The sequence below is a fragment of the Tubulanus polymorphus genome, chromosome 6, assembly GCF_964204645.1.
Source record: "Tubulanus polymorphus chromosome 6, tnTubPoly1.2, whole genome shotgun sequence".
NCBI classification, from domain to species: Eukaryota; Metazoa; Nemertea; class Palaeonemertea; order Tubulaniformes; family Tubulanidae; genus Tubulanus; species Tubulanus polymorphus.
In genome coordinates this window covers 3,562,415-3,579,221 of record NC_134030.1, presented here as the reverse complement: position 1 = coordinate 3,579,221, position 16,807 = coordinate 3,562,415, and the positions used below count along the sequence as shown (strand labels likewise).

Below are 16,807 nucleotides of genomic sequence, written 5' to 3'. Positions count from 1 at the left end.
ATGCAATTGCTTAATTGATGTAACAAAGATATGCAGTTTGAAAATCTTCAACATAAATTGGTGTCAGAGATGTCAAAACGCCAAAGATACTGCAAAAACCTTAGCCGGTGAACGTTAACAAATATTATGCGTAATGATTAGGACCACGTGTGAACCATACCAATTCGGAGAAGAATATGAGAGACTGTAGAAATCAAGGTCTTTACTCATTCCACTGGTGGATCTCAGCTCCGGGTTTGGGTCCGTAAAATCTCACTGACGGCTGGGATATTCTCAACACGGACGGATCCTCACGACTCGATGTTCATTTTACGAGTTACCGATGGATGGAGCCTCAATCCATGTACGAATACGAATGAACGATCGTCAGCGCCCCAACATTATTGACGGCCGCTCGCCACATGAGGAATACAGGAAAAACGGTAAGGAAGGTAGGTGTCTCCTCAAGGCTTCTTAGTGGAAGAGAGAATTGACTAATTTTCACGGCTTCTTTCCGAATCATACATCTCATACTAATATATGTGAAATAACAATAACAGTTCACACGCGAGTGAGATTTAGCTCATCATTCTGCAGCATCATTCTTATGTTTCTTCGTTGTTTACGGGTAACCATAGGTAACGGCTAGGTACCGTACTAGACTACATTGGAATACTCCAAGATCGTACGTAGACTGTGTACGTAGTTAGGTTCATGGTCTTATCAGTCTTATCACTGACATATAAATGTAGACTTTGAGATCATTCACACCGATCATTCACATTTGTGATAGGTCGCAGGGCAATTTCAATTATACGATTTCATATATTTGATTTCTCTCTATTTTTGACAATAAGAATTAAGCGTACACTATGGTGTCAAAAATACATTGAGCGTCCTCTTGATATTTCTTTAGTACAGTTTATGTGATGTAGTGAATTAAACGAAAAAATAATTCACTCAGCTATCTGTTCGTAAAATAGCGATTGACCCTGTTATTTATTTGATAGGTAGCTCGTTTGGTTTTTTGTGCTGTGTGTCTTACAAACCCACCCCACCTGCCGGGAGCGAAACAGGGGGTTCGCTAAACCAGCTAACCCAGGTGACCGCTATATCTATTTATCTCAACAGCTGCCGGTGCACATTCATTAAATCTAATCATAATTCTATACAGTATAAAGTGCGTGGCAACCATCATCGGTAAACGTAAAGTACGCGTATAAACGCGTAAAAAATAGTTGTTGCACCATGCAGTTGTGCATGAGTACATTTAGTTTTCACATCATCTCATCGTAGGTATTGTGGAAGCTTTGATGGAAGCCGTGTTCGTCGGGCATAACTCTGGTCAAAATCACTTATGTTTCCGTTGCCGTGGAGATTTCAGCAAAATTTATGAAATATCAATTAATCGCTCTATTGACTTTAACTCACACAATATGAAACTACAGTGAACAGCTGTAAACTCCTGCTACAGAAAAGAGGAAGTTGGAACGGGTTGAAACGGGTATCATATGCACAGACGCCGAACTGTACTTTTAGTGACACTACTGAAATGCAATGGTCGCGCAACAATAACCTCATGTATTTTATACTTGAAGTGTTACTTGCATTTAAAACGATCATATTTAATCTAGAATCGAAGTGCAGTAATTATCTATAATCAAATGTTTGAAAAACACATATGTTTTTGGTCGTCACGGTTTCGCTCCCGGCAGGTGTGGTGGGTTGGTAAGAGACAACTATTCAAAAAGCCAAACGAAATCTATACCAATCAAATAAATAACAGGGTCAATAAATCCCTATAAGATAAAAAAGATTCTATGACTTGATTATTATTTGCCTTGAATTATGTGGGTTGTTATTGAAATATATGGTCATATGTTATTATTATGATGATGATGATGATGATGATGATGATAATTATATTTTATTTACGAATAATTTACCATGTAAATATATGGAGTTGTATAGGTAAATATGCTATGCTCATACTGTCGGTTGTGTCAGAAATTCATGAATTTTGGTTGTGTACATACGATTTTGTAGATATCGAAATCACTTCTGACCTACAAAATATGTTTTCCTGTACAAAGATAGGGTCTTTGTACTAGTCTCAAACTCGTTTTAGAACAAGATTTACTATTCTTCAGCAGTGGCTAAGGGTCTTACGAGCGAAATGAAGCTGAATAAAATTGGACCTTTACTCTTATTGGTCGTGGTTGTGTTGATTTGCGGCCGAGGATTTTTCCGCTATTTTGGGAACAGGCACGACACGTTATCATCATCAACCGTCATGAAAGCTGATATAGCAGTACCGGTATGTAGGCTGTTGTTATATCTAAAAGTATTGAAAAATGTACATGTATATAGGAATTTTGGCATATATAAAATGCAGATGGAATTGTATTCATGAAATGCATTACCGCGTGGAGCTGGTCATTTTTTATATTACGTAGATTTCTAAATCACTAGCATAAAGCAAATCCTTACGAAGCACCCAAAACACCGTATAGCAACTTATTTGGAACAAGACCTGTTATTTATCCAATTCATACAACGCTACATAAAAAATGGTGCTATGTGATTGCTGATGAAAATAACGCCTTAAACTATCTTAATTATGATAAATCATAGGAATTTGCTGCATATTTTATAACAAGATTGAGTTTCCTGTTTTTATTATATAGAAAGTGTTAGAGAAGCCCGTGGTGGCAGACAAGCTCCAATATCCGAAAGGTCATCTCGAGTTGTTCAATCTTTATCATAGGTAAGGCAACAGCCACAAACAATAGAAATTAAAGAAATTAACCATTTAGACATTAGAATCCAAATAGAATAAACAATCATTTCATTCTGACGATCATTGAGGCAAAGATTCAACGCTGAATTACAAACCCCACCTCAATCATTACAGTCATGTACGAAAGGGTCACGAGGACATTATTAGTTTTCACATTTTAATCTGACTAAGCAGGGCCGATTTAACCGGGGGACGGCCGGGCCAATAATTTCCCTATTGTTGAATATAAAACATAATGATATGATATGATTAAGTGATTAATCAAAATCATCTTAGCCTTGAGTTATTGACTCGAGTAAAATGTAGTCATGTATGAGAGTATCATAGTCATGTATGAGAGTATCTTTGAATTGTAGCAAAATACTGCGCAAGAGTTTCAATTGCAAACAGATGCGTCGTTTTGGAAATGCCGGTGACGGTGGTTGGGAAATGTGCGTCGATGAACCATATACTTTGAAAAAAGGAAATTGTCTGGTTTATTCATTCGGGTAAGATATAAGAATATTACTGGTCATAATCGTATTGAGTGGTCGCTCGGTCACGTGTCTAAGTTCACTCGAATTGTCTTTGCATTAAGACCAAGAGTTTGTCAAATAAAGTAAAGTACCGTAATGTTAAGTCAAGTAAAGTAAAATAAAGTAAAGTAAAGTAATGTTAAATTAGATGTATGTACAGCTTGTCGCTGCCAAATCTTTTTAATGATCACCAATATCGTCAATACCAGTACCTTGTCCTTTAATGGGAATTCATATCTGAAATACTGTAACCGTAACTAACATTGTGAGTTTGATACGAATGATTATCTGTTATTGAAATGCACTCAAATCGATTTCCCCTGAAACTTTCTTCTATATCTCAGAATTGCTAACGATTACTCATTCGATGATCACGTGGCAAAAGATCTGAATTGTGAAATACACGCGTTTGATCCAAGGTAGGTCTTAATACCGTAACGGTAGATTCGAAATTCTCTTTTTGATCTGTAAATCTTTGAATTAAAGCGTCCTTCAAATTACGGCTAATCACTTGCCTAAACAGAATACATTTTAATTGCCGTTTAAGCATTGGTCAGAAAGATTATAAACGAGGAAATTATATCCAGTTTCACAATCTGGGAGTGTCTGGGACTGATTTCACGAATAAGAACGGTTGGAAGTTGATGACGGTTGACAGCATTATGAAATCATTGGGACACGAAAATGTACGCATTGTAGGATACGCATTTTACGATTATCAATGACAGAATAAGAAAATGTTTCCTGTTGTTTTCAGAGAATTATAGACTATTTCAAAATAGACGTCGAATCATCCGAATGGGACACATTGGCACAAATGATGAAAGCGGGAACAGTTGATCGCGTCAAACAAATTGGAATTGAATATCACATAAATAACGCTTACAAAGGCAACGCAAAAGAAGAGGAAAAACACATGATTGAAATACGACGGAATCTAGCGATATTCGACAATCTCGAAGCCTACGGATTTAAAATATATCACTTTCATACTAATATGGCGGCACCGACATACGTCTCTTCACTTACTGGCAAAACTGAACGCTGCTGCCAGGAAATATACTATGTAAATACTAGGTTTATAGAAAATTGAAAGCGTTGGTTCCTGCCGTATGTTAGTATGTTATAGTGTTTGTTGCGTTTTCTTTTCGTCCATCGTAGAATTATTCTCGAAAGTTTTGAAAACGCTTTGAATGATTGTCTCGAAAATTTTTACATATCTTCTAGACACATCTGTCTCTACCTTAGTCGCTCGACACATCTACATCTTTTTGACGATCTTTTTGAAATTTTGAAGACGTCATTGAATGGATGTCGTAATTGTCAGATGTTTGAGCGTTTCAGTACCACGTCCCAGACTCCCAGTTTGGAAGTGTATTGATCAAAATTGAAATGTGCTTTTTCTACGAAAGTTCTTGTTTCCACTCAAAACTATTATTTATCAAATTTAATTTTAATATTATTGTGATTATTGGTGTTTTTAAGACGTTCTGTAGTTTTTATGTATATAATTTAAACCTTAAGATGATGATTTTGAAAAGTAAAATAGAATGCTACAAAGATTTAAATGAAGGTAAAAAAACGAAATATCATTTCAATAATCGTTAAGTCTTAAGATTTAAATTAATTTTATAATCCAAAATATTTAAAGATTTTTAATATGATTTTATAAATGTCTATGTGTGATGTTTTATGACGTATTCCAACATAATGGGTGGGTGAAAATTTGACACAACTTATCGGTCTGTCCTTGTTGCGGTGAGAAACATGGATCAGAGACAGTGGCTATGATTAGTTGGTGGTAACTTATAGAACCAAGGCGTTAATTTTTTTTAGCCCACTTGGGACTTTAGTCCCAGCGGGCTATTGCGTTCACTTTTCGTCCGTCGTCCGTCCGTCCGTCCGTAGACGGAATCCAGTTATTTTGGGAAGTTTTGATATTTGGGTTACACATGTATCTACCCTAGACCCATCTTCAGCCCAAAAACTGGCCCTGTCAGAATCAAGATGGCCGACTGGCAGCCATTGTTGTTCGCCAAAATCAGCACGTTTTACACATTTTTGAACGTTGCGGGGCGTTGAATATTGAAATTGTTAGATTGTTGAGCATTTGGAACCACTTCCCAAGTGGGCATGGTGTCCCTGGACCCCTAGTTTACTAACTCCTCGCATTCCATGGTACTTTTGTACGAATTGTAAATCTTATAGAAAATCCTTATTTCATTATTTGATTATCAGCTATACGTATGTAAAGGTAATATCAAACATTCTACAAATCGTGATCTCAAGAAATACGTCTAAATTTGACGCTAATGTGTTTCTATCATCATAGTTTATGTGTACTCGCCTTTTATTGGAACTTTAATTGAGTGGAGAAATTCATTGCCAAAATACTGAACATCCATCCTTGTCCATTGTGACTAAACATCTGATCTTGATAAAAAACTACATTTTTTTTATAATTATGAAAAGGAATATGAATTTCTGATAAAATATGGATTCTTTTTAGTGCCATTTTGTAAAAGGGAACTTTTTCCTGTTGTGTCCCGAGTTGGCATTTTTGTGTCTTCTCTTTTATTTGTAACACGTGTAATAACCGTGAAGATTTCGTTATAATTTTCAAGAATGATTTTCCAATTCTCAAACATTTCAAGAATGCACACATTAAATCACTCCCCTTTTCAAATAAAATTCATCTTAATATAGCAATATATTATATCTTGGCGAGTTGTCATCCAATTCCGTTGCAGTGCTTCTGAAACCAGTCAAGAGGTTCATGGCCGTTTTTCTTATGCGTGCATTTGACTAGTCTACCGAACAAAACTATCCGAACAAAATGGTGGCTAACAACTGTAAAATGTTTGAGACCACTGTCACACGGCAGTATATGGTTTATGCAGTCTCTGTGTAGTAAGTATGCTCTGAAAAATAAATTCATTTTGATTGTTTTCATTCGATACATAAAAAAAACGGTTACAAAAGACGACCCGGATGCACATCTGTCATTAATTTATAGCAAAAAATCCAATAACTATTGAAGCAGCATAGTTGATCGTGCAGTTGACGTGTAAGGAAAAGAACTTATTATCTATGCATGTATTGAAGTGAACGCATGTATAAATGTGCAGCGATATGTTTAATAAAAACTCCAAACATTACGTACGCATTAAATCTACCGTCAAATGATTCGACAAATTTACATAGCATTTCTAAGAGTACGAATAACAGTTAATCGAGGAGCACACATTAAGAAGACTCATCTGACAACAACCCGGCTGTTTACAAAAATGATCATGCACGTATTTACCTTATGTAGTACAATTAGTATAATTGGAGTGGGGGAATATAGGTTAAATGGAACTCATTAAGAATACTTCAGGCCACGCAATTAATCTCGGTCCATCGAAATATGGAGCGCACGCTGTTACGAGTGTCGTAGACTCATATCTTTATGAGTGTCGCACGTGTGAAGCTTTTTCCGGAAATCTTTGTGAAAATTTTGACAATTTGAAGGAACTCTGGATCTTGGCACCCAAAGCGCCCAAATGACAAAAATGGCACTCATGTATATGGCTCATGTCTGTAATTACATAAACAAATTCTCCTTTCACATGTAGGTAACAAACATCCAATGAAATGAATAGGCTGCGTGCTACATCAAATTTAGGGTCAAATATATATGACCCATAATTTTGACTTTTTCATGCTTAGAATTTTTTTTGAACGGTCACCTCTGTCCGATATTCTTTGCGACACTTGTTTGATAAATAATAGAAATACCTGTAGATTAGAATGAAGCTTTAGAAGTATTATTTGTAATATAAACAGCGGAAAGCAATAGCTTAAGAAGGCGACAACGGTCTCTGAAAAAAAAAAACTTCAAATGTCATATTATTATACGCCTCGTCGTAACCAGGCCAACCACATCGTGTTGTACCTAGACGTTTTTTTTCTCTGTAGAAGTGACTTGATTTCCCATTCATTCTTACAAAAAAACCTGGTGAAACCGGTTATTAAAAAAACCAGCCCAGGCGCATTTACAGCCCAGTGGAACATCTAAATATAGGCCTATACATGTGCACTAGTATATTCACAGACGCAGCTGAGAGTATAGTATAAATGATCGAGAGATTGATCCTCGGTCGAACGCGAACGATGCGTCAATTCCGCTTATCATACTTGCTTATAGCAGTCGTGCTTGTGTTTGGAGGATATTTCATTCTATTTCGGCGTGGTGAAGATAACAAGATACACCGGATGCCTATTGCAATCCGGGAGGTATGTAGCTGCACCGCTGACGTTACCGCCGGGCAAGCCTGCCGATAACTCCGCAGGTTCTGCCGAATCGTAGTCGTTGCAGTGACCAGCAAAATCCGGAATGTGTCCTTTATACTCTTTCACGGTTTTTACGTTAAATTCATAGTCAGTTTTATAGACTGGGTGTCATCTTTAACCCGGGGGCTAACTCAATTGAAAATGAATTGATTTAGCCCCCGGGTTAAAGTTAATACCAGTCTGTAAAGCGCCGGCCCCTGGTGTTTAAAGACGGCATTATACCGAACAAACCACTATATCACACGTAGTAAAAGTGTAACATGTTCACATTTTTTTAAGAAATCAGATTTGAAGATCAATACAACATGTTATAAGTTTTCTACCGATAAATCACCTTTTTCAGCATGGACATAAAAACAACGCTTATTACAGTAGAATAACCACGCTCAAACGTGGAGGACAGATAATAAGATAAATGCCCGATATAATAATTATTGTGGGTTTTTATCTTAAAGTGGGTCTTTATCATATTAACGGTCATATCCTTCGGATCACATCCATCACCGTGGTATTATGCTTCTGTATCAAAACAACATCTCCACTGTTGATCTCTATTGAAACACATCGTTGAAATTATGTTTTACTTTATTAAATTTGTATGGTAAAAAATTCATTATGAAACATTATTGAAATAAATGAAAATACTAGAATGAAACAGGACATGGATAGCGGTTGTATATTCCATCGTCCAATACGCCTATCTTTATGCGCAACTGACATTTAGGGCCTAATCATATTAACATGTTTCAATATTATATACCACAGATGGAAAGTGTAGAAATAAAAGTAGACAACTCACTATGGCTTAAGACATACCCGATGCCCATTGCTCTCAGAGAGGTACGTAGACTGACGATAGTCTTGGTCGAGCCCGCCATAAGTATCGATAATACCCAATTTATGAGTGGATCCGGAAATAAGCTTATTCGACCGATGATACAATGATATTTTTTAATGTATTACAGATGAAGAAATTCGAATACCCGAATTCTTATTCCGAGTTGTTTCATCTCTATCACAGGTAACTAAAAGCCGGCGATCAGGATTCACCGTAACAAAAGCAAGAACACAATCATATAAACGATATATTATAAACAACAGCCTAATTATGTCTCTTTTCATCTTAAATTGTAGCAAAATACTGCGCAAGAGTTTCAATTGTAAACAGATGCGTCGTTTTGGAAATGTCGGTGACGGTGGTTGGGAAATATGTTTCGATGAACCATTTACTTTACACAGAAGAAAATGCCTGGTTTATTCATTCGGGTAAGACATCTTATAAATCGTAATAGCTTTCGAAGTGTTTTGAACATGGGCCCTCTTTAATACGTATTGAATGGTTGCACCCATATAATAATTAGTTTTTGGTATCTAATACTTCATCTATTTATTCGTATTAAATTGATTAATCTACGATGATAATTGGAACTCCTACCTCCCTTGAGTAATTAACCTGATGTCTATGTTTCTTGGCCCCTAGGCCATTTATGTAAATAGTAACAATAGTGTTATTTTTGCTTTTTGACTATTTTTCTATTTTTCTACTTGTAACATTGTCACGAATAAAGATATATAAATATATTTTTCAGAATTGCCAATGATTATTCATTTGACGATAGTGTAGCCGAAGAATTAAATTGTGAAATACATTCGTTTGATCCAAGGTAAAACAAACGGATATCCTATTTTTCTATTTTCACATAGTCTCTTTTATGTGATTCCGAAATATGTTTTCGTATATGTATGTTTTTACATTAAAGCATTAATCAGGTCGATTATAAACGTGGAAAATACATCAGCTTTCACAATTTGGGTGTTGGTGGTACGAATGGTATGAATACAATGGGATGGAAAATCCTAACAGTTGCTAGCATTATGAAAGCTCTGGGCCATGAAAATGTACGTATTTCTACTCTAAATTTATATGCTTATTTATCAGAGATGCGGAATTTTGCTATTTTTTCTGTCTTTTCAGATGATCATAGACTATTTGAAAATAGACGTCGAATCTAATGAATGGGACACTTTTGAACAGATGATTAAAGCGGGAACTTTCAGTCACGTTAGACAATTAGGAGTTGAATATCATTTGAATAAAGCCAACATTAGTAACGCAGAATATGTAAAAAAACACATGAATGAATTACGACGACATTTAACTATATTCGATAATCTTGAGTTAGATGGTTTTAAGATATATCATTTCCACACGAATATGCAGGCACCGACATACGTGTCTTCACTTACTGGTAAAGCTGAACGCTGTTGCCAGGAGATTTACTATGTAAATACTAGGATGATCAGATAAAATCATTCACTCCCAAAAATTGCGTAGTCCCTTCATATCAAATCTAGAAGAATTACATATACATGCTCAATCGCCATTTTGAATTACGCATCCCCCTCTCGACAGGGCACGGTCTCACGAACGGGGATTAACTTTTAAATCGAATTAGGTGATACGTGTAATTCGAATTAGCAAACTAACCCGAATTAGTGGCTTAATCCCCGTTCGTGAAACCGGGCCCAGGGATTCGTCTCATCGGCGGATCCAGGGGGTTGCCGTTGAACCCCCTTAAAGCCTGCAGAAAAGATTGCGAGCTACCTTTCCAGGATAAGAGGGTATCAAACATGTACTTACTGTCTTCATCAATATACAGTCATACATCGATTTAACGCCCCCCCCCGAATCACTGCCAAGCTCGCCTACCGCCTGGATTTCATGGGAAACTGAACATTCGTGTCTAAAATGTACAGGAAAAACCCCGATTTACCGCCCCTCGCATACCGCCACCGCAAACGTAATCTCCTGGTACAATCCTATACAAATGATTTCCCGATTTACCGCCATCATAAAAGTTTAGTAACTTGATCTTTAATAATATTGCGATGCGCCCCCGTAAAACTATTCCGATGACCTCGTTCATCGATCATGACCACCTTACTTTGTTGCAAGTCTAGTCCACCAGTAAGGTACGGTAATTAAAACTATTTCATTAGATGGCACCGACACCGAAACGAATTGAATTAACGGTAAAAGAAAAACGGGAGGATTAAAGATCCATTCGCGATAGAAAATAGCTGACCATTATTTTCCATACGATTGAATAAGACAATGATTTACGAATCATCTGCGGCGATTGGTATCGTAGTATGAACAATCAATGTTGCATGTGATATGATTCCTATTCTAGCCTACGATGTTTTCCTGATGATGTGCCCCGATATTTATTATGTAAAAAGTTTTTAATTGTAAAAGGATGTTTTTTTCAGATTTTTTTCTTTATTCATCACATCAATATACATCGTAGCCTACTGAGCAGATGATAGGTTAGTTATTTTAGTGACTCGACATTAAACCCTGATTTACCGCCACACTCTATTTACCGCCAAAATCAGGAATGCCCAAGGGTGGCGTTAAATCGAGGTATGACTTTACCTCAAAATGCAACTCATAAAGCCAAATTGTACAAACTGTTCGTCCATTTGAATACGTATGAACCCCTAGCAAAGTTCCCGGATCCGCCCCGGCCTCGTCGCAGATTCTGCGAGAGGGATTATTGTGCTCAGTTTATCAAATGTAACCTCAATGATTTGGTTCATGCTTTCTTTCAGTTTTTTTTAGTAATTTGATCCATATGTCTATCTTATCTAGCGATATTGTAATGAATGTCCGCGCACTGTTGTTTATGCAATCATGGCAAAGACCTTTGTATTTTTTCCAAATAAAATCATATAGTTTACACATTTGTCTCTTATTAGCGCTGTCTCGTGAACGAATATCTTTTAATCATTTGAGACATGTATCAATCATAGTAATGATGAAACTAATCACAATTCAAATCTTTATGGCGATTGCTGTTTTGGCGTCTGTCAGAAATTACTGGTACTGGTACGTATAATGCACAATTTTTATGAATGAAATTCTTTTCTCAGAAAAATGTATTTTTCATTGAAATATAAAAACAATCTTGGAAAACACTGCGCTTGAGTATTCTCAGTTAAAATTTCTGGATCATCCCTGAGTTAACTATTGAGCTGCCGCTCTATGTCTGGAGGTCTGGTGAGGCCCATCCACGCTTGCCAGGGGTCCGGTATCACTCCCGAACTCGCTTCCACTAGCCCCCCTGGCCTCACGAAGCGTGATTTCATTACTGGCGCTGTTGCGCATGACGTCATATACCGATTTGCGAAATACTTCCTTGTTAGGTAAAACGTTCGCTGATTGGTCCATTTAACGGGAAAACCAATAGAAGCCTAAAGTCGTTTGTTACAAGCGCTGTGATTGGTACGACCGGATTCTGGTCAAGTAGTAACGACTCCAACGACTCCTGAGGTCAAGGGGTTCGGGGAACAGCTTTAGCGTAGTGGATTCGAATTCCTTAAAGGGTGAAGATGTGCTGGGGAGGATGCCAAAAGACATTTTGCGACAGCTGAGACTGGTTGCCGGCTATCACCTGGTGGCAGCACTTTACGGCCCAATTTTGATTGTCGGTTCGATTCCTGGGCCCGGGTTTCAACATCAGACCGACTCGAGGTATCACAGTTATCCCTACTGGGTAAATCCTCAAACCGGGTGACAACCAGTAGTCACAATGAGAAACCATGGTACAGAAACACATTTCAAAATGTTCCCAGGGACTAATTATATTTTTCTTCCACGTTGATTTCATAATCTTTCTACATTGCAAATCCTTCTAAAATCAATTTTATTTCATAATGTTATTTCATATTTATCAGTGTAGCCTGCAATTCACCTTAGAGTCGTGATGACACCCGGGCACCAGTCTTTACTTTCCGTTAGCTGCTTCGAGCGTCATCGAGGTTAAATTTGTGTTGGTAATGAATTTTATGTTTTTAGTAATATAGCGCTTGAAGTGACTCAGGTTTTATCGAATCCAACACATTGTCAGGATATCATACTTAAAGGATTACGCGTGACGATGTATAGTTAGTAAAACAACGCTTACTAAAATGACTTGAAGCGCGATTCTTATTGCTTTCTTCTTATATGACATCACCACAGCGCCGCTTTTATTTTTAATGCACATGAACTAGAACATGGCGGATTTAGGTTCCCATTTCCGGTTCTTTCTGACTATCGCCATCAAACGAGAAATTCCAGAACCTGAATTTGTCGATATCCCGTATTACTGGTATGTAGGCTAATGCACAATTTTTATGGAGATGTCTGCCTCTGGTGAGGCCATTACAGACAAGGAAGCCTCTGCCACGGTAGGGTAGGATGTACAACCATATATATTGTATATATGTATCGAATGTACATATGTATTGCTGCTTTGCATCCGCAAGCATCCTCTGGGTAGCCATGCGACGTGACGTGTCGTGACGTCTTCTCAATATACATGTATATTGATCCACGATAGATTCAGTCGCTCGTGGAGAGTAGGAATAAATATGGGAAAATACCTCATGGGAGTTTCCACCGAATGGATACAGTCTCCAGAGACAAAAAGTTAGAGATCCTTACTGAGGTAAAGGATGCGCGCATGTGTTAGATGTAAGTCTTGACAAAACGTCGAATCCATAGCTTCACCCAAGCTCCGGCGCATCTTTCTCCACGGCCATTGAGCCGTACACTCACATAAACATGGCGGGTAAGCAGTTAACATCAGTTACCGGCACCTAATTGTAAGCTTTTATAATCGGATGGGCCGTACAATAAGTATAGCTTTTATAATCGGATGATACCGTACCATATGTGGTTTGTGAAAAAAAAGATATCCGATCGTGAAAGTAAACCACAGGCAGGTGTCAATTGATACATTCGAACCTGTCGAATAAGGTAAATACACGAATGAAAAGTTTCTAGCCATAGGCGATAAAAGTCTGTCACCGGTCCATGGGAATTGGTGCGTAAATTTAAGATTCTGAGCTATTTATCGACGATAACAAAATACGTACATGAACATTTTCGAAAACATGTATGTCTACATACGTAAGCATTACTGATATAACTGGAGTGGATTTAGTTGTGTTGCAGATACAGGTTAGATGGAAATCATTCATGAATGCCTCTCATTTTCCTTTTACGCCTAAGCAAACATCCGATGAAATGAATAGGAATTACCGCTGCCTCTTCAGAACGCATTTATGTTAGTATGTCTTATGTCGTATGACGTTAACCTTCTCTACAACATGTACAATGAAAATGTGTCTGCCACGACGCAGGGCCAGTGCGGTCATGACATCGCCTTATTGGGAATCCCATCAGTTCTATACAATTGCGTGCTATATAAAATCTTGGGTCAAAGATAGGCTATATGTCCCATAATTTTGGATGTCCCCTTATATGGAGTTGGCTTGTACATGTTTAAAATGTGGTCTTTAAAAGCCCGATATTCAGGGACACTTTGTTATTCAGTGATGAATTGAAAAAATGCATGTAGATCAGAAAGAAGCTTTAGGAGTATTAATCTAATATTGTCAGAAAGAAAGCAAAACGATCTTGGGAAAAAAAGATAAAGAAAAGTCACTTAAACTTTCATATGGTACGTACATCGTCACCCGGCCAACCTTGAACTTGAACTTGAATTTGCAAACGTTTTGTCTCTGTACATGTGTAGTAGTAACTCCATTCGACATTCATCCATACGACAAGAAAACCAACTTGAAAATTTATTGACAGCTTGAAAATAACACAGTTTTGATAATAGATAATTTAACATAAGATTTATTGAGGATTAATAGATAATTATATTTGAATTCGAATATATCGATGATTGAATTGGACTGACCGGCAACCAGTCAAAATGTGTCCAATATAAAATGAGAGTTATGAAATAAATCTAATTATAAAAATAAACGCAAAAATTCGCAATTACAGTTGGAAATTTATCTCGCAAAGCTCGTATTGATGACGCAGTGCATAAAGACTCACTTATCAAAATGTTTATATGTAAACCGGTTTTTTACGGCGTCAAAAAAGTGGTGAGGAAACCGGTTTTGAATGAACCAGCCCAGGTGCATAGAAACCAAGTCGATCAACTGCTATACGATTGTGTATCATACGTTTATGTGTATTCATTATGCAGCTGAAAGAAAAAAACGATCAACTGTCGATCCTCGGACTAACGGGAACGATGCGTCGATTCCGCTTACCATACTTGCTTATAGCAGTCGTGCTTGTGTTTGGGGGATGTTTCATTCTATTTCGGCGTGGTGAAGACAATCCACTATGGCTCAAGAAATTCTCAATGCCTAAAGCTATCAGAGAGGTACGTACACCGCCAAGTGAAACCCGTAATAAGCGAGTTCATTGGTTTATTCGACTGATGATACAATGATATTTCGTAATGTATTACAGATGAAGAAATTCGAATACCCGAATTCTTATTCCGAGTTGTTTCATCTCTATCACAGGTAACTAAAAGCCAACGATCAGGATTCACCGTAACAAAAGCAAGAACACAATCATATAAACGATATATTATAAACAAGAGAGCCTAATTATGTCTCTTTTCATCTTAAATTGTAGCAAAATACTGCGCCAGAATTTCTATTGTAAACGGATGCGTCGTTTTGGAAATGTCGGTGACGGTGGTTGGGAAATGTGTCTCGATGAACCACATGCTTTGAAAAGAGGAAATTGTCTGGTTTATTCATTCGGGTAAGACATCTTATAAACCGTATTCAATTCAATTCAAAATTTATTCAGTAAATGATAATATAAATGATCGAGGCTGAACCGAATATAAAATTACAACAAATGTATTGAAGCTTGGAGTAATCATTTGACAAATGATTACTCCAAGATTGAAGGGTCGGGCCCATATAAGAATAAGTTTTTGGTATCTTAAAAACTCCATCTATTTATTTTTCAGAATTGCCTATGATTATTCATTTGACGATAGTGTAGCCGAAGAATTAAATTGTGAAATACATTCGTTTGATCCAAGGTAAAACAAACGGAGATCCTATTTTTTACATTTTCACATAGTCTCTTTTATGTAATTCCGAAATATGTTTTCGTATATGTATGTTTTTACATTAAAGCATTAATCAGGTCGATTATAAACGTGGAAAATACATCAGCTTTCACGATTTGGGTGTTGGTGGTACGAATGGTATGAATACAATGGGATGGAAACTACTAACAGTTGCTAGCATTATGAAAGCTCTGGGCCATGAAAATGTACGTATTTCTACTCTACATTTATATGCTTATTTATCAGAGATGCGGAATTTTGCTATTTTTTCTGTCTTTTTTTTAGATGATCATAGACTATTTGAAAATAGACGTCGAATCTAGTGAATGGGAAACTTTTGAACAGATGATTAAAGCGGGAACTTTCAGTCACGTTAGACAATTAGGAGTTGAATATCATTTGAATAACTCCGATGTTAGTAACGAAGAATATGTAAAAAAACACATGAATGAATTACGGCAGCATTTAACTATATTTGATAATCTTGAGTTAGATGGTTTTAAAATTTTTCATTTCCACACGAATATGCAGGCACCGACATACCTGTCTTCACTGACTGGTAAAGCTGAACGCTGTTGCCAGGAGATTTACTATGTAAATACTAGGATAATAAGTTGAATAATTCATTCCTGAAAATATCTTCATATGGTGGCTGATTCGGGGCATACTAGAAATAATTTCGATACGGTTAGAGGCGCGATAAAAAGATATTTTTCATTTTTTTTTTGTTTTCTTGCACAGAAATTCATCTCTTTTGATATTTTTGGGAACATAAATATAATCGTCATCAGGGTGCTTCAGTTAATATATCACAAACTATGCACATATCACAAAGCGGAATTGATTTTAGACCTGTTTTATTTTCTTCATATAACGACATTCCGTTAAGAATTTCTTTCATTAAAATGGCTGACGCCGATCGGTGGAGTCTCTTCTGCAGTAGAACGATGACCACACTCAAACGTGGTGAACGGATAATAAGATAAAATCCCACTATTTACAGATTAAAAGAATTTAAAAACCAGAATTTATTTATTAAATCTAAAATATTTAAAAGACACGACGTTTCGATCTCACCCTAGACTCACACCTGACGATGATCTCTAGGGTGAGATCGAAACGTCGTGTCTTTTAAATATTTTAGATTTAATAAATAAATTCTGGTTTTTAAATTCTTTTAATCTGTAAATAGTGAGATTTTATCTTACTCTTCTGCAGTCCTTCGGCGC

The 16,807-nt window shown here is 36.9% G+C and overlaps 3 protein-coding genes across 4 annotated transcripts; all 3 read left to right on the top strand.

Annotated features, from left to right (window-relative positions):
* Window positions 1–297: 297 nt before the first annotated feature.
* On the top strand, window positions 298–5,998 carry LOC141907037 (putative methyltransferase-like protein 24). The gene is made up of 7 exons (XM_074796583.1): window positions 298–431; window positions 2,130–2,296; window positions 2,667–2,746; window positions 3,136–3,267; window positions 3,639–3,713; window positions 3,842–3,980; window positions 4,052–5,998. The coding sequence occupies exons 1-7, from the start codon at window positions 323–325 to the stop codon at window positions 4,385–4,387; spliced, it is 1,038 nt and encodes a 345-aa protein (XP_074652684.1). The 5' UTR covers window positions 298–322; the 3' UTR covers window positions 4,388–5,998.
* Window positions 5,999–6,088: 90 nt separating this feature from the next.
* LOC141907038 (putative methyltransferase-like protein 24) lies at window positions 6,089–10,269 on the top strand. Of its 2 annotated transcripts, none has more exons than XM_074796585.1 (7): window positions 6,089–6,204; window positions 8,395–8,469; window positions 8,595–8,650; window positions 8,764–8,895; window positions 9,219–9,293; window positions 9,390–9,528; window positions 9,605–10,269. In XM_074796585.1, exons 2-7 carry the CDS (start codon window positions 8,395–8,397, stop codon window positions 9,935–9,937), a joined length of 810 nt encoding a protein of 269 aa, XP_074652686.1. In that variant the 5' UTR covers window positions 6,089–6,204; the 3' UTR covers window positions 9,938–10,269. The 2 variants fall into 2 exon arrangements, with proteins under 2 accessions (XP_074652686.1, XP_074652685.1); XM_074796584.1 differs by lacking the exon at window positions 6,089–6,204 and adding an exon at window positions 7,355–7,572.
* A 2,547-nt stretch (window positions 10,270–12,816) lies between these two features.
* Window positions 12,817–16,576, top strand: LOC141907192 (putative methyltransferase-like protein 24). Its single transcript, XM_074796769.1, has 7 exons — window positions 12,817–12,864; window positions 14,685–14,867; window positions 14,957–15,012; window positions 15,128–15,259; window positions 15,474–15,548; window positions 15,646–15,784; window positions 15,864–16,576. Exons 1-7 carry the CDS (start codon window positions 12,817–12,819, stop codon window positions 16,194–16,196), a joined length of 966 nt encoding a protein of 321 aa, XP_074652870.1. The 3' UTR covers window positions 16,197–16,576.
* Window positions 16,577–16,807: the final 231 nt, after the last annotated feature.